At 35.5% G+C, this 25,637-nt stretch overlaps 1 protein-coding gene across 7 annotated transcripts in view; it reads right to left on the bottom strand.

Moving 5' to 3' along the window:
• The window catches only part of RASAL2 (RAS protein activator like 2), a 459,173-nt gene that overhangs the window by 273,340 nt on the left and 160,196 nt on the right, over nt 1-25,637 (bottom strand). For 2 of the 7 annotated variants that reach the window (XM_058274780.2, XM_058274781.2), the window contains exon 1: nt 16,503-17,291. The exons of 3 other annotated variants lie outside the window; for them this stretch is intronic. In XM_058274780.2, coding sequence (XP_058130763.1) covers nt 16,503-17,100 — 598 coding nt within the window. In that variant the 5' untranslated portion in view covers nt 17,101-17,291. Of the gene's footprint in view, nt 1-16,502; nt 17,299-25,637 lie in introns of those variants that run through there. 2 more of the 7 variants (XM_071207580.1, XM_071207581.1) reach the window with 2 other exon arrangements.

The following is a 25,637-nucleotide window of genomic DNA, read 5'->3' as shown; positions in this document are numbered from 1 at the left end:
CCTACACAACAGTCCCCACAAGAATAATGTTTTTTTGAATTTCAATTCAAGCTTAGAAACCCCTTTTTAAGAACCCCTGTCCTAGATGGACCCCTGACCTTCATATTGTTCCCTCTGTCTAGAATACTCTCAGTCCTTTCATTTACCTGGAAAACTCTTACAAACCTATTTCAAATGCCATGTTGACAATGATAAGAAAAATATAACCAGATAGGAAAGAGAAGACACTCAATATGGTACAACACAAAAAAAGCAAATAAATTCAAAAGTAGGCATTAACAGATTGAGAGACAAAAAAGAAATAAGATTTACAAAGGCTAAATAACAAAATGGCAGAAGAAAGTCCTACTTAATCAGTAGTAACTTTAAGTACAAATGGATTAAACTCTCCAGTCAAAAGGCAGAGACGGGAAGAATGGATTAAAAAAGCACAACCCAACTGCATATTGTTTGCAAGAGACAAACCTTAAATTCAAACACACAAGTAAGCTGAAAGTGAAAAGACAGATTAATAAATACACCATATAAGTAATAACAAAAAGAGAACTGAAGTAGCTATACTAATATCAGATAAGATAGACTTTAAGTCAAAAACAGATATCAAGAAAAAAAAGTCATTATATACTGACAAAGGGGTCAATTCAACAAGAAGATGTAATAATTATAAATGTATGTGCATCTAACAGTGGAACCCAAAATATATGAAACAAATATTTATAGATTGAAGAGAAAAATAAATACTGTAGAGTAATAGTAGAAGACTTTAATACACCACTTTCAATAATGGATAGAACATTTAGACTATAAAATCAATAAGGAAATACAAGATTCAAATGATATTATAAACCAACTAGACATATATAGAACACTTTACCCAAAAACAATGAACTATACATTATTTTTAAGTATACATGGATGGTTCTAAAGGTTGGACCATATCAAATCTTAGATCACAAAACAAGTCTGAGCAAGTTCAAAAATATTTCAATCATTCAATGTATCTTCTCTGAACACAGCAGAATGAAGCTAGAAATCGATAACAGAGGAATAAATGAAAACTTCAAAAATATGTGGAAATTTAACAATTTACTCTTAATCACAGGAGTAATTAGGAAATATCTTGAGGTATATGGAAATGAAAGTACAATATAGCAAAACTTATGAGATGCAGCAAAGGGAGTATTGAAAGGGAAATTTATTATCTAAATCAGGGGTTCTTAACCAGAGGTCCATGAGCTTGAATTGAAGTTCAAAAAAAAAAACATTATTCTTGTGGGGATATGTTGGTGCAGGTGTGATATATTTATTAAATAATACATAGTATAGTGTGGACTTAGTAAGGGGTCTGTGGTTTTCACCTGACTGGCAAAGGGGTCTGTGGAACAAAAAAAAATGCTTACATTAAAAAAGAAGAAAGATTTCAAATCAGTGACCTAACCTAAAAACTGGAAGAACTAGAAAAAAAAGAGCAAACTAAACTGAAAGTGAGCAGAAGGAAGGATATAACAAAGATTAGAAGGGAGATAAATGAAATAGAGAACAAGAATAACAAAAAAGCAATAGGAAGAATCAACAAAACCAAACATCACTTCTTTGAAAAGACCAATAAAATTGACAAAACTTAAGTGAGACTGACAAAGAAAAAAGAAAGATACAAATAATGAAATCAGAACTGAAAAGGACATTACTATCAATACTACTGAAATAAAAACGTCTAAAGAGGATACTGTAACAATTGTACACCAATAAATTAGACAGCTTAGACGAAATGGAAAAAATCTTAGAAACACAAGAATAACAACTGATTCAAGAAGAAATAGAAGATCTTACCAAACCAACTACTGGTAAAGAGATTGAAACAGTAATCAAAAACCTCCAACTAAGAAAAGCCTGGGACCAGATGGCTTCACAGGTGAATTATATCAAACATTCCAAGACTTCACTCCAGTTCTGCTCAAACTGTTTCGAAAAACTGTAGAGGAAGGAACACTGCTTAATTAATTGTATGAGGACAATATCACCGTCATACCAGAGACAGGTAAAAAATACCATGAGAAAACTATAGACCAATATCTTTTATGAATATACATGGAAATAACGACAGGAAAATACTAGCAAACAATCCAAGAGCATATTAAAGAATTATACACCATAATTAAGTGGGATTTATCCCTGGTGTGCAAGGGTGAACCAACATAAGAAAATCAATTAATATAAATACCGTATTAACCAAATGAAGGACAAAAAACCCACAGGATCAACTCAGTTGTTGCAGAAATGGCATTTGACAAAATCCAGCAACTCTTCTTGATGGAAACACTTAGAACACTAAGTATAGAAGGAAACTTCCTCAGCAAGATAAAGGGCATATATGAAAAACCCACAGCTAACATCACACTTAATGGTTAAAGACTGAAAGCTTTCACTCTAAGTTCAGGAATAAGAAGATGTCCGCTATTATCACTGTTATTCAACATTGTACTGGAAGTTCTTGCCAGAGCAATTGGGCAAGAAAAAGAAATAAAAGGTCTCCATATTGGAAGGAAGAAGTAAACTTTATCTATTTGCAGATGAGATGATCTCATATAAAGAAGATGTTTAAAAGTATACAACAAAGCTCCTAGAACAAATAAATGAATTCAATAAAGTAACAGGGAACAAGATCAACACCCCAAAAAATCAAGTGTTTCCACATCAAATCAATGAATAATCAGAAGAAGAAATCAAGAAAAAATTCAATTTGCCAACTAAAGAATAAAAAAATTTAGGAACAAATCTAACCAAGGATATAAAGGACTTGTACAAAGAAAACTATAAAATATTGCTAAAAGAAATAAAACAAAAACTGAAAGGACATTCCAAAATCAGACTGGAAAACTAAAGAGTCTTAAGATGTCAATCCTATCCAAAGCTACGTATAGATGCAACACAATCAAAACTCCAACAACCTTCACTGGAGAAATGTTAAAGTCAATTATCAAATTTATATGTAAGGGTAAGAGGTGGCAAATAGCCAAAGCCATCTGGAAAAAAGAAAAATAAAGATGGAGGACTCATATGTCCCAAAACTTAAAATTTATTATAATGCTATAATAATCAAAATGGCATGGACTAGCACAAGAACAGACATACAGACCAACAAAATAGAACAGAGAGCTCAGAAATCAACCCTCACATTTATGGCCATCTGAGTTTTGACCAGGGGCAAAGAACCACTCAGTTAGGAAAGAATAGTCTCTTCAACAAATGGTGCTGGGAAAACTGGATTTCAATTTGCCAAAAAAGAAGAGAAGGACCCCTATCTTATATCTTATACAAAAATCAACTCAAAGTGGATCAGAAACCTAAATATAAGAGCCAGAAGTATCAGACTCCTAGAAGGAAACACAGGGAAGCATCTTTGTTATGCAATGGTTTCTCAGATTTTTACATCCAAAGCACAAGCAACGAAAGAAAAAAAAATTTAAATGGGACCTTGTATCAGAAGTAAAAATGTTTGCACCTTAAAGGACTTTATCATGAAAGCAAAATGACAACCTATACAGTGAGAGAAAATGTATGGAACCACCTACCGGATAAAGGATTAATATCCAGATTATATAAAGAAATCCTTCAATTTAACCACAAAAAGAGAAACAACCTAATCAATGGACAAAAGGCCTAAATAGACATCTATCCAAAGAAGATACACAGGGGAAGTGGATTTTGCCCAATGGATAGAGCATCCGCCTACAAAAATGGGAGGTCCAAGGTTCAAACCCAGGGCCTCCTGACCCATGTGGTGAGCTGGCCCATGCACAGTGCTGATGAGCGCAAGGAGTGCCATGCCACACAGGGGTGTCCCCCGTGTAGGGGAGCCCCACGTGCAAGGAGTGCACCCTGTAAGTAGAGCCGCCCAGCATGAAAAGAAAAGTGCAGCCTGCCCAGGAATGGCACCACACACTCGGAGAGATGATGCAGCAAGATGACACAACAAAAAGAGACACAGATTCCGGGTGCCACTAACAAGAATACAGGCAGACACAGAAGAACATGCAACAAATGGACGCAGAGAGCAGACAACGGGGGGGTGGGGGTGGGGAGGCGGAGGGCAGGAAAGGGAAGAGAAATAAATAAAAAATAAATCTTAAAAAAAAAAAACAACCAAAGAAGATATACAAATGGCCAGAAAACACCCAAAATATGTTCAACATCAGTAGCCATCAGGGAAATGCAAATCAAAATCACAATAAGATACCATTTCACAGCCATTAGAATGGCTGCTGGTGGGGCAGGGTGGAACACAGAAAACTATAAGTCTTGGAGAGGATGTGGAAAAACAGGAACAGTCATTCCTTGCTGATGGCAATGTAAAATGGTGCGGCTGCTGTGGAAAGCAGTTTGGCAGTTCCTTAGAAAGTTAATTATAGAATGACCATAGGACACAGCAATCCCACTACTAGGAATATAACCCCAAAGAACTGAAAGCAGGGATTTGAACAGATATTTGCAAGCTATGCTCATATGCTCATAGCTATGCATTATTCACAATTGCCAGGAGATGGAAGCAACTCAAGTGTTCATCAATTAATGAATGGTTAAACAAAATACAATGGAATATTATTCGTCTGTAAAAGGAATGAAGTTCTGATATATATGACAGAATGGATGAACTTCAAAGACATTATGTTGAATGAAATAAGCCAGATGCAAAAGGACAAATATTGTATGATTTCACTGATATGAAATAATTCAAATAAGCAAAGTCATAGAGTCAGAATCTAGAATATAGGCAACCAGGAGTTGGGATAAGGATAGGGCATTGTAACCTAAGGCTTAAAATATACAGCTAAGGCTTAAAATGTTCCTATTTGGAAGGATGAAAACTTTTGGTAATGGATTGTGTTGATGGCAGCACAACATTTTGAAGGCAAATAGAGCACTGAAATATATATCTGAATGTGATTAATGGGGAAATGTTAGGTTGTATATATGGTGTGATGGTTTGAAACTGTATATACCACAGGAAAACATGTCCTTGAAGATGATCCATTCCTGTAGGTATAGACCATTTGTAAATAGAATCTTCTGATAAGGCCATGTAGCAGTCTGACATAGTTATGAATTCCAAAAATAGATATTAGATTACGTTTATAAACTGATTTGAACCTGTGTATGATTAAGTTATGATTGGGGCTTTGATTGGGCCATGTCATTAGGGCATGGCAAAGGACAGAGTTGAGGGTTTTTGATGTTGGAGTTTGATGCTGAAGCCTTAAGCTGGAGCCCTGGGAAGTAAGCACACAGAGGAAAGAGATGCCAGCCCAGGAAAAAGAAAGCCATTGAAGAAAGGAACTTTGAACCCAGAGAGAAGCAAGACCCTGGAAGGGAGGAACCCAGGAAGCCTGAACCCTCGCAGCCATCTTGCTCCAACATGTGAAAATAGACTGGTAAGGAAAGTAACTTATGCTTCATGGCCTGATACCTGTAAGCTTCTACCCCAAATAAATACCCTTTATAAAAACCAACTAAGTTCTGGTATTTTGCATCAGCACCCCTTTGGCTGGCTAATACAGGTCACTTCACTTAAGGTGTGACCCACCCCGTTCAGGATGGGCCTTAATCCTTTTACTGGAGTCCTTTATAAACAGGCTGAATACAGAGAATGGGAGACAAAACTAGGGAAGTAAGAAATTGAAAACAGTGAAACCCCAAAAGAGAAAGACCACCAAATGCCAACATGTGTCTTGCCATGAAGCTAGTATTGCCACCTGCTGGTTTTTGGGAAGAAAGCATTGCCTTCATAATGCCCTGATTTGTACATTCTGACGGCCTCAAACTCTAAGAACTATACTACACAATGAACCCTAAATTAAACCATGGACTACAATTAAAAGTATAATTACCAAAATGTGCTTTCATCAACTGTAACAAATATTCCACACTAATGAAAAGTGCTAAGAATAGGATAGTATATAGGAATCCTGTATGTTATGCAAGATTGTTCTGTAAACCTACAACTTCTCTAATAAAAAAAAGTAAAAAAGATAATATGTTTTATCTCAATATTAATAACAGGATGAAATAAATTATGGTGTGACCTCCGAGTCAGAAACCTAGATATATATGACCTTAAAAAAAGGTTTAACAAAAAGTGTTAACATTAAGTTAGCGAGCAATGCCTTAAAATAATTATTCACCAAACTCAGATTATTCCAGTCAGTCAATGCTAATAAAATAATGGGAAAAACAGTGGTTAATATATATATATATATATTCATGGGAAGTAGATGTGGCTCAGCTGATAAGAGCATCCACCTACCATATGGGAGGTCCAGGGTTCAAACCCAGGGCCTCCTGACCCATGTGGTGAGCTGGCCCATGCGCAGTGTTGATGCACAAAAGGAGTGCCGTGCCACACAGGGGTGTCCCCCGCATAGGGGTGCCCCATGCGCCCCGTAAGGAGAGCTGCTCCACGTAAAAAAAAGCGCAGCCTGCCCAGGAGTGGCGTTGCCCAGGAGAGCTAATGCAGCAAGATGACGCAACAAAAAGAGACACAGATTCCCAGTGCCACTGACGAGAATTCAAGCAGACACAGAAGAACACACAGCTAATAGACACAGAGAGCAGACAATGGGGGGGTGGGAGGGTGGAGGGAGGAGAAATAAAATAAAAAATGAATCTTTAAAAAATATATATATATATTCAGTAGACGCGTTTAATCTTGATTGCTGCTCTAAAATATGAAGTACAAATTTCTTTCCCAACATGATAAAAAGTATATTTAAATCTAGAGCCAAAATCATATTTTCTATAACAATACATCTTATTAATTCTAAAGATGAAAATAATAATAGGAGTTAACTGTGTTATGCTGGTAAAATATTAACAAAGGACTCTCCTAAATTCTGTAGCATTTGCTAATTTCTTTTTTTTTTGGTCTTTATTATTTTTTTAATGTCACATTCAAAAAATATGAGGTTCCCAAATACCCCCCACCCCCAGCACCCCACTCATCCCATAACAACAACCTCCTCCATCATCATGAGACATTCATTGCACTTGGTGAATACATCTCTGAGCACTGCTACACCACATGGTCAATGGTCCACATTACAGTTTACACTCTCCCCCAGTCCACCCAGTGGGTCATGGGAGGACATACAATGTCCAGTAACTGTCCCTGCAGTACCACACAGGGCAACTCCAAGTCCTGAAAATGCCCCCACATCATATCTTTTCTTCCCACTCCCTACCCTCAGCAGCTACCATGGCCACCTTCTCCATGTCAATGCTACATTTTCTTCGATTACTAATCACAATAGTTCCAGAATAGAATATCAGTAAGTCCACTCTAATCCGTACTCTATTCCTCCATTCTGTGGGCCCTCGGATGGTTATGTCCACCCCACCTCTATATCGAGAGGGTGCTTAGATTCCACTTGGATGATGGATGCAATTCTCCTGCTTGCAGTTGTATGCACTCTTGGCTCCCTGGTGAGCTGGTTGACCTTCTTCACCTCCCTTTTAGCTGGTCGGGATAAGTCCAATAAACCAGAGTGTAGTAGTTGCAAGTCTATTGAGGCTCAGGGCATGGCTATCACATGGACAGTCCAGAGATTCAGGTCCCCTGAGTATACACTAAACCCCAGTGCCAACCACAGGTCCGGTAAAAGTAACTGGAGAGGCTTGTGAACAAAGATCACATCTAAGTCTAACTCCATCACAGTCAGGAACACAAACTCCAAAGGAGAGCCAACTAACATGGCATTGAACTCCATCTGCCATGACCATAGAACCTGTGGGTCTCTGTAGAATCAGAAAAACCAATACCTGGGGTTGTATGTACTTTAACTGTCTCTGGAACTCTGCTGAGGTATGTGTAATGGCGACCCCTCTGATGACCTCCTGGCTCTTTTTTGGAGACTCACAGCCATATAAACTCATTTGTCCTTCCCATTTCCCCCTTTTATTCAAAGTCAAAACACATTTTTAACTCCTAATATTACATGTAGGCTAAGATATTCTGCTGGTCTGAGTTGACCCTTTTATTCAAGGTCATTTTCTAGTTACATCATCAGTTGGTACTTGGTAGTAATCCCTCAGCACCAGGGAGGCTCATTCCCGGGAGTCATGTCCAACACTGGGGGAACGCATTTGCTAATTTTTGTGTTGTAATAGTGCTTTCTGGCTGATGTGAAGCTATCACTGAAGGAACACTTGGGAAGAATTATCCACAACTGGGTCTTGCAAGCTGGCTCCAGCAAACCACTGCATACCAGCTTCTATTGAGTTCTTACAACCTCACTATGCTATTCTATAGGCTTTACACATCCCATCTTATTTAATCTTCACAACAATTTATAAGGTAGATAATTGCTTCATTTTACAAATGAGAAAACTGAGGTTTTGAGAGTAATTTGCTCAGCATCATATGAGTTACTAATGAGTGGTAGAGCCAAGATTTTAAAATATTTTAAAATCATCATTCTAATTATTTTTCTTCATTCATGACACACTATCATCAAGGGGTCATGCATGGCTTGCTTTTTAAGTTAATTTCCTCATCAATTTATCCATTTATTTATTATACAAAAAACTTCAGAAAACCATAATTCAACCCCAAAGCAGAATGTAATTAGTAACTTACATCACACTATGTACCCCTTCTCATCAAGACCCCGTAGTTGTCCCTAGCAAAAGCAAGTCCTAAGTTAGTATTTAACCATTCTTTTTAAAGCCAGGGTTTAATCCTAAATATGTATGAAGATAAATCCCAGATTATTAAGAACTAAATTGTGCTGATTTTCAATACTCTTTCAATGCAGATGCTATTTTTATTTTAAAGGTAAGTAAGGCAAGTGTCAGAGAGATCAAATATAACTCACCAATAATTTCAAAGCAAATAAATGACAAAAGAAAATAGGTCTATATTCCTCCAATGCCTGATTATCCTTCCATTAAAATATTCTGCTCCTATAATAGGCAATGTCAGTTTTAAATCATTAAAAAATAATCAGTAATAATTAGGAGGCCAGCTCAAAAGATTGCCATACTTATCCCTAAAATTAACTGCAAAATTATGCAACAAGACCAAGTCCACTCTGAAGTATAAAAAATTATTTGATCGTTAATTTTTTACTTTACTTTTTTTTTTAAGATTTATTTTTCATCTATTTCTCTCCCTTCCTCCCCACCCCTCCAGTTGTCTGTTCTCTGTGTCTATTTGCTGTGTCTTCTTTGTCCACTTCTGTTGTTATCAGCAGCATGGGAATCTGTGTCTCTTTTTGTTGCATCATCTTGCTGTGTCAGCTCTCCGTGTGTGCAGCCCCACTCCCGGGCAGGCTGCACTTTTGTCGCATGGGGCGGCTCTCCTCACAGGGCGCACTCCTTGCGTGTGGGGCTCCCCTACGCGGGGGACACCCCTATATGGCACGGCACTCCTTGTGCGCATCAGCACTGCATGTGGGCCAGCTTCACCACATGGGTCAGGAGGCCCTGGATTTGAATCTTGGACCTCCCACGTGGTAGGCAGATGCTCTATCCATTGAGCTAAATCCACTTCTCTTACTTAACTTTTAAAAACTGCAAAATCCTAAATGACAAATTAAAGGAGTCAGGAATAATGGAAGGGTATACATGCACCCACGAATACTCACACTGCTCTTGGTTGGGAAGACTACATGTTGTAGAAGGTGCTCTGATTCTATTTTTAATTTCTGAGTGGGGGGAGGATACCCAATGCCCTTGGCTTGATGAAAAAGACTTTGACATGCTTTTCACCCTGACTCCATACTATTAAATAATTCTATGATTGATGATGGTAGGCAGAAAAGAACTATCCAATATAAACAACTATTAATAATAGTGGTCAACCTGCCAAATTCCCCTTGGTGAAAGAATAAACTCAAATATTGTTTATATAACAATTTTGAATCACCTCCCTATAGCCTAATTACCTTTCATGGAGATATAAGATCTACTTTATTGACAGTTAAAGTTCAAGAACAGATTTCCAAACCATGGGGACCCCATATGACTGAGTAAATTGTATATATTTCTTATTTCCAAAAAGACATTGTTTCATTTGAGACTCCAGAAGGGTCATTAGTAACAGTATGGCTAACATATTCCTAGAGTAAATGTTAATTTAGGCTCACCCCAATAAAGCATAAACACAAACTTTTAAAAAAGAGCAACCTGATCTGCAAATATATTAACTGTCTACAAGAACAAAGCCCAACACTCTTTAAAGGAAAAACAACATGCAAATATTTAACAACAGAACACTGATATCATCCAAAGCCAGTGAAAGATTACTAAGGAGGGTGAGAAATAGGAAAATATGATGCGTAAGTAGGAGCAAAATCAGTTAATAGAGACAGACCCACGTGACATAGATGATGGAACTAGAAGACAAGTATTTAAAATGGCTGTTACAAATATATTCAATATACTCAAGAATTTAGGGGGAAAAAACATGAACTTACTATGGAGAAAAATGTAAAAAAGATAAAAGGAAGAGAGAATAAATGGGAAAAATAAAAAATCACAGGAATATAGATTTAAATTCATCTATACCAATAAGCAATTAAATGTAAATGGTCGAAACACTCCAATTAAAGACAAATTGTAAGATGACATAAAAGTGCAGGACCTAAACTACATGCTATCTATGAGAAGGTCACCATAAATGAAAAGATACCAACAGCTTAAAAAGAAATAGAAAAATATAACCATGGAAGCATAATCAGAAGAAAGATGCACTGGCTACATTAATATCAAAAAAGTAGACTACAGAATAAGAATATTACCAGGATTAAAGAAAAAAGTTTTATAAGGATAAAGGGGTCAGTTTATCAAGAAGATATTACGATCTTAAATGTATTTGTGCCCCAAAAATAATGACAGCTGAAAAAAATGATAAGTACAGTAGATGACAACTTAAACATATTTTTCCTAACAATTGATAAAAGAAGTAAAAAAAAAAACAGTGAAAAATATAAAAGACTTGAATAACAGCATAAATCAATGGAAAAGAATTGACTTTTAGAGAACATTCTGCCCAAGGAATGTAGAATACACATTCTCTTCAAGTATACAAGCAATATTCACTAAGAAAGACCATATGGTGGGCCATAAAACAATTCTGAATAAATTTCAAAGGATAGCAATCATATAAAGTATGTGCTCTGACCACAATGAAATTAAATTGAAATCAATAACAAAAAAGTAGCTGGAAAATCCTTAATTATTTGTTAATAGATCAATACACTACTAATCACTCATAGGTCAAAGAAAAGACCACAAGGTAAATTAGAGTATATTTTGAACTGAATGAAAATGAAAAAGCACTGCTTACAGCGAAATTTATAGCTTATAAAATACTTAAAATCTAAGCTTCACTCTAAGAATCTAAAATCAATATTAAACCAAAATAACTTTTTTTTAAACTGCAAAAAATTTTTATTATATACATGACTGATAGCATTAAAACAAACCACAAAACAAATTTGTGATGATTCAATAAGAAACAAGGACAATGGGAAGCAGACTTGGCCCAGTGGATAGGGCGTCTGCCTACCACATGGGAGGTCCACAGTTCAAACCCAGGGCCTCCTTGACCCATGTGGAGCTGGCCCACATGCAGTGCTTATGCACACAAAGAATGCCATGCCACACAGGCGTGTCCCCTGCGTAGGGGAGCCCCATGCGCAAGGAGTGTGCCCTGTAAGGAGAGCTGCCCAGTGTGAAAGAAAGTGCAGCCTGCCCAGTAGTGGGGCCGCACACATGGAGAGCTGATGCAGCAAGACGACGCAACAAAAAGAAACACAGATTCCGGTGCTGCTGATAAGGATAGAAGCAGTCACAGAAGAACACACAGTGAATGGACACAGAGAACAGATAACTGGGGTGGGGATGGGGGTGGGGGTGAGACAGAAATAAAGAAAAATAAATATCAAAAAAAGAAAAAAGAAACAAGGACAAATATTACAACTAGTTCACAAAAGAAAATACAACAGATGACCAACAACATGTAATAATCCACAAAATAATATTATTAAACCAAAGTAAATAAACGGGAGGAAATAAGATAAAAGCAGAAATGAATGAAATAGGCAATAAGTAAACAATGAAGAAAATCAATAAAACCAAGGTTTGGCTTGTTTGATTTTGAAAGATTAATAAAATTGATAAATCTTTACCTAGACTGACTACAGAGAGAGTAAGAAAGAAAGAGTGAGAAGATACAAGTTACTAATATCAGGAAATAAAAGGGGTCATCACTATATCCTCCAGATATTAAAATAACAATAAGCAATTAGGAACAACTTTATGCCAATAAATTTAACTACTTAAAATTGAAAAAGAAAAGCAAAAATTAAATAACTCTATATCTAAGATACAACTTGAATTCACACAAAGAAAACTCTAGCCTAGATGACTTCACTGACAAATTTATCAAAAGTTTAAGAAAGACATAAGAGCAATTCTACTGAAACTCTTGCAGAAAGAAAAGAACACCTACCTATTCATTTTGTGAGGCCAGCATAACCCAGGTGGCAAAAGCAGACAAAGACATAACAAGAAAAGAGGATTATATGCCAATATTCATGAAAATAGATGCAAAAATTCTTAAAAAAAAACCTTATTTTAAAATATTAGCAAATCAAGTCCAGCAATATATTATAAACACCAGGTCTAAGTAGGGTTTACCCAAGGAATGAAAGCTTGGTTTAATATTCAAAAAATGAACAATATCATTAGCAATATCATTAACAAAATAAAGGAGGGAAGTCAAATGACCTTAAGATAAAGCAAACATTACCAATTAATTAATTATCAAAAATTCTCAGCATATTATACACATAAGAAAATTTCCTCAACCTGGTAAAGGACATTTATAAAAATTATACAACTAAAATTGTACTTAATGGTGAAAGAATGAATGTTTTCTCCCTAAAATCAAGAACAAGCCCAGGTTGTCTGCCTTTACCCCATCTATTCAATGTAATACTGGAAGATCCTACAGACTGTAATAAGGTAAGAAAAACAAACAAAAGACATAATGAATAAAAAGGAAGAAGGGAACACTGTCTTTGTTTGGATGCTTTATCATCAATGTAAAAAATCCTAACATATCTATTTTAAAAAGCTGTTAGAACAAATAAATTACTTTAGCGGTACTAGATGGTCAATATAAAAATCAATATCATTTTTATATATTCACAAAGAATAACTAAAAACTGAAATAAAAAATACAATATTATTTATAATAGCATTAAAACCCACAAAACACAGAGATAAAGTTAACAAAACATGTGTGCAAAATATGTATACATTAAAAACTACAAAACAATGCTGAGAGTAAATAAAGATGGCCTAAATAGAGAAATAGGCCATGTTCCTTGATAAAAATATTCAGTATTGTTAAGATGTTAATTTTCCTCAGATTTATCTATTGATTTAAGGTCATCCAATCATAATGTTTTTTACTTATTAAGCTTTCACTCCTACCCCTGCCTACTGACAGAGGAGGGAAAAATAATTTAGGAATGAAATGCTGCCTAATAATTCCCTACTTTCTAAGTGTTACATATATTAGATACATATATTTTATATCCCATCTTTGTTTACAATTTCAGAATTTCGTCTAAATTTTGTATAGCTTATGCATGGCAACTATGTAGACTATGTTGTGTTTTGTTAATTTGATATGCCACAATCTGCTTAGTTACTCCTCCACTACTGGGTTTTCCAACTGTTTCCACTACTACCAGCATGTTGACCCCAGGCTTAGACATCTCTGTGCACAAAGCAGTTGACATTACTTTTAGCTGTAAGTAGACATTTTATGTTTTATATTGTGTATGTTAACCTACATATTGTGTCAGATGAAGGAATATGTATTATACAACCCAAATGTTGAACATAGACTAGTAGTGAAACCACTGAGCTTCTCCCTGTTAGAGGTCCTGAGCATTGTATATTTCATTAATCAAAGCATGAGGATAACTGAATTCAGCAATGAAACAAATTATTCCTTGCTCATGCTCAGAACATGCATATTCCAAGTCAGAATTTTATTACAATTTATTTACAACAAATTCAACAATCAGATATTCTCTTTCTCCTTATATTTTAAAAACTATATCCATGTAAGTCCAGTTTCTTAAGAGAAACATTTAATATTTATTGAGTTATTGCTATGTACCAAATACTGTTTTAATTGCTTTAAGTACATATTTCATTATTTAATACCTCTTACATCTTACAGCTTATATTGAAGAAGGAAAGTAACAAAATCAGTTGGATTCAAATTCAGAAACATACTTTTCTTGAGTTGAAAAGACAACTATGTTCTAATAATTCAAGACCTAGTCACATGTTGCAATAGCAACTCTGATGATAATACCTTCTCTCCACAAAATGCAATATAGTTTACAAGTATTTTAAAATTTCATTTATTATTTTATGAGGAAGAAATACTATTCCACAAATGTGTAAAGGTAAAACAGAGATTAAGTCTCATAACAGCTACTTGGCAGTGATGGAATTAGAATTAAAGTGTACTAAATCAGTGGTAATCTTCCCTTTGCGGGGAATGAGAAATGAAGAGTTCACCACTTCAGTTAGAAAACCACTGACATAGACTGGGCCAGACAGAAGCTACTTCCAAGAGAAAACATTGGCACAGGCACTTGCTCCAATCAGTCTAAAGAGTGTCTCCCTGCTGATGAACACTTAGGAGGTATCATGGTAAGGGTTTAAAAAATAATTTGCTGCTCTGACTGGCAGGAACTCTGTACTGTTCTTTCATTTTTGAAAGTGAAATCCTTTATGATATCACCTTTAACTTAAACTCTATAGATGTTTCCACGTACATAGTTATTCTATGGTTAGAATGGATAAAATATTAGGAAGTAATAAAAACTGAATATTTATATATTCTTAAGCAGGCCATAAGCATTTAAACAAATCAAGGACACATTCTCAGAGTACCTCAAGCAAAGTAGGTTGTCAGTAATAGGTTGGTAGATTAGCTAAAAACTGAAAGTGAATTACAAAATTCTAAAAATGTTTACAAATACAGATAGATAGATAGATAGATAAAGATAGAGTTTCTTTAATCAAATGCATACATGTTAACCACTGAGACGCTTTGATTCCAATAATTCATTTTAAACTCTTCGTTTCCTTTATACTCCTTTACTTTGAACACCCAATGATCACCTGGCTAGGAAATACAGACATACTAGCACCCAAAGAAATGTAGCAACCCAGTCTTTCAAAAATGTTGACTGGATTGTTAAAAGAGACACAATCAAGAAAAAATATTTTCCTCTTGTCAGTTATCTATAGGACAAGGAAAGAAGAAAATATTCATTCTTTATATTTATAGCATCACTAAAATTCACTGGGAAAAGGAGACCCTAGGAGGGACAGGAATACTGAACTCTTTGCACATACATATCTGGAAAATACTTAAGTTTTCAGTGAAATGCCACAAAATTGCAGTCCTCCACTTTATTCTAAAAGGAATTAAATGACAGTCCAATAACAAAATTCTTCAACAATTCTACTTTAGAAAGAGTTTAAACTTCTGCTGATGTGGTCAATCTCATACTAATGATAAAAAGTTTTCTCAAAGGTTAAGAGCTTGTCCAAAAATTATTTTAATTGGATGGAGATATTATCAGGATTCCAGTGTTAAAGTTTTCAAAAACAAACCAACAAATACAGGCTCTAACTCATGATAGAAATAATTCAGCAGATAAGGTCAGCCATTTCTAAAGAATCAGACAAAAAATTAAAAGTCCTTTTTTTTTTTGGTTTTAAGTATGCCACTATCCATATAAAACATATTCTAAAATTTAAATAAGTCCTAAGTGAGGTTTTAAATTTTTTTTTGATGATTTTATAGTCTGAAATGAGTAAAACACAAATTTATATTTTGTCATCTAAACAGATATTTAAGATTTGCATCCCTGGGTTCCATATTTAAATTGTATGTTTTTATGACCTAAGCCAATCAAAAGTTCTACTTATTAAAAGCTATCAATTAATTCTGCTCTCACTGGTTCTAATAACATGACTTAAATTTTAAATAATTTTTACAAAAGAACAATAGTGGAAAATCTGTTTTTAATTCTAAACTTTGTCCTATGGAAATTATTTGATTGCCTTTCCCCCAAGTTGCACTTAACATGCAAAAGTAGATCAGGGGGGATAAAGGAGGGTTAAAAAATTTTTTTTACATAGGCCTCAAAATAGAGTTCAAGAGTATACTGTATTAAAAAATTCCATAAATTAACAAAAAAAATCATTTATTACTACCAGCACTCATTGAAATAGGGATTCAGAAGTAGTAACTATCACTTTTTTAAAACTGAGTATTAAATAAATTTGATATATAGTGAGCAAATAGAATGGTTTAGGCTATAATAAAACACAAATAATTAAAACAGCAGTAGTAATTAAATCTGAGCCATCCTTTTTTCCCCTTATTCATCATAATATACCTTCTCTTATTGACTGATTGGTTGATTCTCCTTTTAGACTCAGAATCCTGGAGAAGCCATTGGAAAGAGTAGAGAAAACACCACGGATGAAATATCCCTGCTGCTCGGATTCCACTGACCCCACTGAAGTCGGCCATGGTCTAACAAATCTGATACTGCAGTGGGGTGCTGGTTCTGAAATAGATCTCGTAAATGGAACCTGGAGTGACCGGGTGTTAACCAGGTTCAGCTTCTCCGCTGATGTTTCAAGGACCTCATTAGCAGAAGAAGAAGTATCATTGCCAACCATCTTTGGGAGGACCGTTAGCTGTGGTTCATGCAGGTCTCCTTTATGATTTTGCATTCTTTCCCTCTTGCCCCCTTTCCACCTAAAGCTGGGATGTGTTTGCCACCGATAAGCACTCAGTGGCTTTCCTAGATTGGAAACAGCATATTCATTTTTCTTCCTCTTGTTTTTCACTGGACCACACCATGGATAGTTGTTTAAACTTGTTCCAATATCTGAATTTCCATAAACAGGTTCTGATAAAGATCTTCGATAGCTTGAAGGACAAGGTGATGTCTGTCTCTTAAAAATGCTCATCTTCCACGACTCCATTTTTTAACAACTTCTCTGAACTTTAATTTTCCTCTACTCTGCAGTCTTTGCTGTTGAACCACACTTGTCCGTGCAGTCCAAAACATTTGACTGCTTAAGCAGCTTTCTTTGTGTGGCTTTGAACCACAGCAGATGTTGCTGCTTAAGAGATGGTGTCATGTTATTATCCCCCTTTCCCAGATCTCCGAAATTTCACAGCACCCAAAAACCTCTTGCCTGAAGCAAATTATCTTCAGAGTACAGAGAAAGTAAAGATTTCCAAAAAATCATCTCACTTCCTGCAGTAGGTTACATTTTTGTACTAAGTTTTCAGGAAATGATTTTGAAAAAATAAAGAAGTGAAATAAAAGAGACAAAAACCCACAAACACCTTTATGGACCAATAGTAGTTAAGGGTTCACCATGCAAATGGTAAGTGGGTTAAAAACAGATTGTGAAAGTACTCAAGCTGACATCCACACTTTCCGGAAGAAAAAGAAACTCTTGCCTAAAGACAGGCTCTTTGAAAGACAGTTCCTCAGAATAGTTTTTGAAGTCTGTATTTCAAACATCTCGGGCTAATCATTGTTACACAGCAACCTCTCTAAAAGTTAATATTGTTTTTCAATCAATGGGTAAAGCCATACGCTCTTCTGTCAAACTAACACTCCAAAGAAAAGGGGAAAAAGGACAAAGAAAGCCAAAACCTAAAGCTATCATTAATATAAATATACCAGGGAGAATTAAGAAAAGCACAAATAGACAGAAAGGAGAGTAAGAATAGAGGACATTTGTTATGAACTATAGCAAAGGAAAAGAAAAGTCTACAGGCAAAATCTTATAGCAATTGGAACATAGGAACATACACACTTAAATGATTTCTAGAAGAGGAAAGTTTGCTCGTAAATCTAATTGGGATAAGTTGACTAGAAAAATATTCCTATCTGTGTAGGGAAAAAAAAATTCCTTTATTCTTCTTTGTGCTCCCTACCACTTTCAAAAAGAGCTGACTTTAAAAAAAATTTTATTCAAGTAAGTACCAACATCATGAATATAAAGTTTTTGGGTGGTTAATTTTTTTTAAACTGTCTGCTCATAAACCCCAGAAAATAGGGGTTTTAAGTGGAAAGCCTGACAGACTTTAGACCACTACTAAAAGAGATATAACAGGGCAAAATCACTCTGCAAGTTGTATAAATCATGATTTCATCTGGTAAACTAAAAAACTACCTATTTCTTTGCAAAATCTGTACAATGGAAAACAGTGTTCACACTTTCTCTACTCATTACTGTAAAAATAATAAAGAAATTAAACATACCTATTCCTTTAAACATACTAAAATATTCTAGTTTTTTTCTTTGATCATAAAGCAATAATTAAAAATAAAAAAGAAATAATTTCATTTTATTTGTTAACAGTCTCTAAATTTATACATCTGTATATTAAAGAAATGTTAAAGTACTTGGCTTTCCCAAAGGTGTGACATGTCAAATTAGAGGCCCTAACAATCATAAAACTTTCCCTTTTTTAAAGATACTTAGGACAGTGAATTTGTATAAAGAAACAAACAATAAAGATAAATGCTAATTTCTATTTGTGGCACATTGCTCCATCCACAAAAATTAACCTATGATGGTAAAGTATAAAACTAAATGTAAAATGCAAATGTATAAACTAATATAAAATATAAACTATAAAGCTTATAAAAGAAAACATAAAACACTATTTTAGGAGCCTGATGGTAGGGAAAGGTTCTTAGGAGAGAAATAACCATGACAGGAAAACATTAATAAATTTGACTTCATAAAAAGTTAAAACTTCTACTCAATAGAAGACATCATTAAGAAAATCAATAGGCATGCCACAAAATGTGACCATATATTTCCAATACAAATACCTCAAAAAGAACTTCAACCAGAATATAAAAAGAACTTTTACAACTCCTTAATAAAGACAAAAACCCACTTTTTAAAACAGGAAAAAGACTTGAACAAATCTTTAGCAGTTTGATATTATTGATGAACTCCAAAAAGAAATATTGGATTATGTTTGTAAACTGATCTTTTCCTTTGAGCATATTAGATTATATTGGATTCAGAGGTTTACTTGATTAAGTAATCAGGTAAACCTCTTAAGTCAGTAGGGCATTGAGTTCCCAGCCCTTGGTGGGTGGGACTCACAGATAAAAGACATGGCAAAAGACAGAGTTGAAGGTTTTTGATATTGGAGTTTTGATGTTGAGTTTGATACTAAAGCCTTAAGCTGGAGCCCCAGAAAGTAAGCTCACAGAACAAAGAGAAGAAAGCCCCAGGAAGAGAGGAACCCTGAGCTCAGGAAGAAGCAAGCCCTGGGAAGAGAGGAATCCTGAACCCAGAGAAAAAAAAAACCTTGGTAGAGAGAAACCCAGGGAGCCTGAATCCTCACAGACGTCAGCAGCCATCTTGCTCCACCATGTGGAAATAGACTTTGGTAAGGAAAATAATTGAAGCTTTATGGCCTGGTATCTGTAAGCTCCTACTCCAAATGAATACCCTTTATAAAAACCAACCGATTTATGGTATTTTGCATCAGCACCCTTTTGGCTGACTAATAAAGAATTTGGTACAGAGGAGTGGGGAAGTGCTTTTGCAATTACCGAAATGCTGGAACAGTTTTATAAATGGGTAAGGGTTTGTTTTTTGCATTTTTTTTTTTTTTGAGGAATTGTGAGATGCTTGATGGAAAAGGCCTAAATTGCTTTGAAGAGACTATTGATAGCAATATGGATGCTAAAGACTCTTTATGAAGTAAATGATGAAACTATTATTAGAAACTGGAGGAAAGGCAATCCATGTTTTAAAGTTGCAAAGAATTAGCAAGATTAAATCCTGGTGTTTTATGGAAGGCAGAATTTGAAAACGGTGAGCCTGGGCATTTAGCTGAAGAAATTTCCAAAGTAAACCCAGATAATGTGGCTTGGCTTCTGCTTACAGCTTATAGCAAAATGCTAGATGAGAGAGATATGCTGAGGACTGAACTGTCAGGCACAAAGAAAACAGAAACTGATTCTGGAAATTCCAAGCCTCTGGAAATCAAGCTCCCAAATGAAAGTACCTCGACTTAACTAAACTTGGAACTTGTATATCAGGATTGAAGATGCAATTATGTCAGAGAGACTTTTGGAAAGTCTTACTGTCTGATGACTTGGACCCATACTCCCTGCATGCTAAACCAAAAGACTTTTTGAAAGAGCTATATGAACAAAACCATTGTCAGCCTGGAATAAAAGGGCCATGGAAAGGAGAGATTGAAGGGGAAATGACTTCAGGACGAAAATCATGGAAGCTGAGATCTGGAATTAGGACATCACCTTGGGCCAAGAGAGGAACCCCACCCATATGTACAGAGAAGGTGAGTTTGCTCCAGCAGTTAAGGGGGTGAATGTTCCCACCTGATGTTCTAGGACAGTTTTACTGCTCCAGGATACAGAGAGGGTAGAGCACATTCCCCAAGGATTAGGGTGGTTAAGGTCAGACCCCACAGGTCTGAGAGGTGTGGACCTGTCCCCCAAAGGTTAGGGAAGGCCAGATGGTCAACCCATTGCTCTGAGAGGGCTGAGCCTGTATGCCAAAGGTTAGGGGGAATGTTATCTTCACATTCACATCACTGTACTAGTGGGGTTAAAACTCGAACCCAAAGATTGGGTAAGGTGTGGCAATCACCCCAACCCTCTTGGAGGGAGAGGTCTGGAGTTTGGTCAACACCCAGGTGCTTGATGAGGGTGGGACCAAGAAAATGGCTGTTGTGCAAATCTGTGGAAAGGGTGGGTTCCCATAAGGCCCAAGGAGGAAGAAACCATCATCTTAACAATGATTCTCAGACTTTGAAATCAAATAGAGGATGCCCTGTAGGTCTGCAGACTGTAGAGAAACTGTGACCCATATTTCCCGCCCAATTTCTCCTTATTGTAATGAAAATGTTTATCCTTTTTCTATCCATTTGTGTATTTGAAGCAGATAAATTATTTTGTAATTTCAGGTCTATAGTAGATGGACTTTGTCCCAAGACAAACTGTATTTCTTTAAATTGATTGTGATATGATTTAGTACTTGAACTGTTACTGATTTAAGTTTTTTTTTATTTGTAATGTCTTTTTGGAATACATAGAGTGGAGTATAGTAGTTTGATATTATTAATTCCAAAAAGAAATACTGAATTATGATTGTAAACTGATCTTTTCCCCTGGGCATATTAGATTATATTGGATTCAGAGATTTACTTGATTAAGAAATCAGGTAAATCTCTTATGCCAGTAGGGCATTGAATCCCCACCCTTTGGGGGGTGAGGACTCACAGATAAAGACATGACAAAGGACAGAGTTGAAGGGTTTTTGATATTAGAGTTTTGATGTTGGAGTTTGATGCTGAAGCCTTAAGCTGGAGCCCTGGAAAGTAAGCTCATAGAGGAAAGAGAAGCAAGCCCCAGGAAAAGAGAATCCTGAACCCAGAGATAAGCAAGACCCTGGAAGGGAGGAGCCCAGGAAGCCTTTTGTCAGCAGCCGTCTTGCTCCAATACGTGTAAATAGACTTTGGTAAAGGAAGTAACCTATGCTTTATGGCCTGGTATCTGTAAGCTCCTACTCCAAATAAATATCCTTTATAAAAACCAACCGATTTCTGGTATTTTGCATCAGCACCCCTTCGGCTGACTAATACAAAAGCCTTCAAATAAAGATTTATAGTGGCCAATAAGCATATGAAAAGTACTTAATCTCATTCATGATTAAGGAAAAAACACAATGAGCTATCACTCATTCCCGTTAGAATGGCTAAAATTGTCACCAGATATTGGCAAGGATGTACTGTACAGCAACCAAAACTCTCATAATTGGTAATGGGAGCATAAAATGCTATAATTACTATGGAATAAGTGTGGTAGTTTTTTAATAAAGTAAAATACACATATATTTGACTAAGAAATTCTACTCTTAGGTATTTACTCAAGAGAAGTGAAACTACATATACTTGTACTTGAATTTTCACAGCTGCTTTATTCATACTAGCCATAAACAGGAAACAACTCAAATGTCCATCACAGAAGAATTGATAAACAAATTGAGGCATTTTTATATAATGGAAGAGTACTCAGCCATAAAAAGAATAAGCTACTAATACACAAAACAGTGGATGAATTTCACAGATATTATGTGCACAAAAGAAACTGGACACAAAAGAGTACATACAGTGGCAGACATCATGACCGGCAGACAAATGGCTGGCAGACAACATGGCTGGCAGACAATGGCCTGGAGAACCTGCCGAGATCTTGAATTTTAACCTTGAGGTCCCAGTTTCTCTCTCCAGAACCTCCCCTTGGCCCCAGATATTCCAAACAATCCTCACCACTTGCCCCCACCATTTGTGGGTAGCCAATAACAGCTGTGGTCCTTCTAAGCAAGGGAAGGGTAATCAATAGTATAATAAAGGTAATCACACAAGCCAGGTTGCTCTCTCTGCCTAGAGGAGCCTCCATCAAATCTTGGTGCATATTTCATTCCTTCTGTCCCATTTCTCAGTAAGATCTGTTCTTTTACCCGTTTCTCAATACATTCTTTCTTACTATGCCAGTAAGTAAGGAAATCTTCCTTTTGGAAAAGGAAAAATTAACCTACAATGGAAAAAAAGTCAGAAAAGCAGTTCTCTGAAGTAGAAGGCACTATTAACTAGAAAGGGGCACTAGGAAGCTTGAGAGTGATAAAAATTTTCCATCTTGATAGAGATGGGGATTACATGGTTACATGGTGTTTTAGTTTTCCAGCTACTAAAACAAATACCCTGAAGTGGGTTCACTTAACGACAGGAATTTGTTGGCTCATGGTTTCAGAGTCTAGAAGTTCTTCCCAGGGTCAGTATCTTTTGGCTGGCTGACAATCTTTGAGATTCCTTGACTCTTCTGTCACATGGTAACGTGCATGGCAGCATCTTCTCCTTTCTCTTCTGTGTTCCAATGACATCCAATCTCTGCTTGCTCCCCCTGGCTTCTCCTTCTATCTGACTTTCACTCTATTTATAAAGGACTCCAGTAATCTAGATTAAAGTCCAATGTGATTCAGCTGCATCACACCTTAATTGAAGTAACATCTTGAAGAGATCTTCTTTACAATGGGTCCACACCCAGCAGAATGAGGACCAAGACCAAGAACATGTCCAAACTGGGTACCCATTTCAATCCACTACCTGTGGGTGTATGTATGTATCAAAACTCATATGCATCTGGCCATAATTAAATTTTACCTTAAAAAAATTGTAAGCAATACTGAATTTGATCTAGTAGATTTGCTTATCATAGTAGTATGGGTTAACAAATCCAAACCTTTTTGTGTATTCTATGTTTGAGGAAAAGTATACATACACTGAGGATAATGGATGCCATGTTTCTCATTATTGGAGAAGGGAGTTATAAATATGGTAAGAGTGAAGGATAGAATTTACCCTGAGCTCATATCTTGGTTTCTAAATACCATAATACACTAAACAAACAAACAGGGCTCCTTGCAAAAAAATGGTGACTCCAGGGATAAGTCAGGGAAGGTATAAGAGGCTAAAACACTTACTATGTCAGTAAGTAAGGAAATCTTCAAATATCATGGACACAGTCATTAGCCTGAAGGGGCTGCCCAAAGGCCAAATCCAGAACGACTTGAGCATTCGAATAACTGATGGGTTTGAATAAATAATCTATGAATCCACACTGACATAAACAAATAAACTGGAAAGAAAAATTCCTCCTTTTAGTAAAACGCCAAATATAAATATGGAAAGAATGATGGAATTAGAAAATCATCAATTGACACTAAAACTAGTGGGTAAAAATTTAATAAGGAAAAAGATATTTACAGTCTCATAGTATCTTCGTACAAATTACCTATTACTTATAAAGGAAGAAACAGTAACTTTATATAGGAAAAACCTGGCACACACTACCTTAACCAAATGATCAAAGTTATCAACACCAATATTGGGAAAGACTGATATTATGTGCCTCATGATATGATGAACTGTGAGGAACATATTTCTTGTGTGTTATTCCTGTCAAAATGTATAACCTGAATCTAACCATTAGAAAAATGAGGCAATCCCAAATTAAAGAACATTCTACAAAAAACTATCCTGCACACTACACAAAGGTCAAAGCCAAGAAAAACAAAGACTGTGAAATTACTGCAGTTTAAAGGACACAGTTCATAAAGAGGAAATAAAATGCAATGCACGATTCTGAAGCAGATTCTGAGAGAAAAATAGCAATAAAGGACATTATTGAGACAACTGACAAAATTTAAATATGGATTAGGAATTAGATAATAGAATTATATCAATGTTAAATTTCCTGATTTGGGTAATTTTTCTGTGATCCTGTAAAAACAAAATCATTGTTCTTAGGAAATACACACTGAAGTATTTAGGGAAACAAATGATTCCAATGTACTCCCACATGATTCAGGAAAAAAAATTCGAGGTAGATAAAATATGATGAAAGGGCAAAATGTAAACAATAGTTGAATCAAGGTAAAGGGTATATGGAAGTTTACTGTACTCTTATGAATATTCTAAAGGCTTGAAATTATATTAAAAGAAAACATGAAATTTTTTAAATGTCACAACCACTTCTTTTGAGTCTATAATAATATTCCCTGTTTGAGAGCATCTTCAGAGTATTACAAGAATATATCTAGCTTCACAGATTTTGTGGTGGAGAGAAGTTCATCGAGATCATCCTATTAAAATACCTCAGTGTAAAGTTAAGGCTATAATTTTGAGAAATGTTGCATAGTTGGAGTAGAACTTGAGCCCTGTAATCAGCACTGTAAAATTCAGAGACTCAGATGAGAAAATAATCTAATACATCAAATAGATTAAGTTTGTGGGTAATAAGAATTGTGTTCCTTTCTAAATTTATGAACTCAAATCTTTTGAAAAATTGTCACAATTCTCGTCATTATATGTTTCTCTATTTACTCAAGGCATATGGAACTGAACAATATTAACACACACACAAAAAGAATCAAGCAAAATCAGAAAGCAGGAAGAATCAGACTGAGGAAGTGACAGTCTATAAGTAGGAAGAGTTAAAGAAATAAAGAAGATTAAGTTGGCTTACAGCTACCCAAAATTGGATTTGACAAATGCTTAAAATGATCTTCTCTCTTTATGAAAGCCCAATATTGTATATTTTAATTATTTCTCCAAACTTTATCTTTGATCTGAATATAAAACAGTAACTTGGTACTCTTCATTTTCAGAATTTTCTCAAATACATATAATGAATTTATGAATTTTTAAGAAAAAATATTCAGAGGATTTATAATTCCTTAAAATAAAGAAACAATGACCCTAATACCACTAAATTACTACATTCACTAAGAATCCTACCTATAAAAGTTGGGAGCCAATTGAAGAGTCAAAATAAGAATGTTTTGGTCACCCCCAGTAAAAACCAATCACTTTTATTTTATTTTAATTTTTTTTAATATTTAAATTTTCTTTAATAATAATTTATATTTAAAGCATAGCCTTAAGT

The sequence above is a fragment of the Dasypus novemcinctus genome, chromosome 13 (genome assembly GCF_030445035.2).
Source record: "Dasypus novemcinctus isolate mDasNov1 chromosome 13, mDasNov1.1.hap2, whole genome shotgun sequence".
Classification (NCBI taxonomy): Eukaryota; Metazoa; Chordata; class Mammalia; order Cingulata; family Dasypodidae; genus Dasypus; species Dasypus novemcinctus.
The sequence above is the reverse complement of the archived record's forward strand: the minus strand, read 5'-3'. Positions and strand labels throughout refer to the sequence as shown.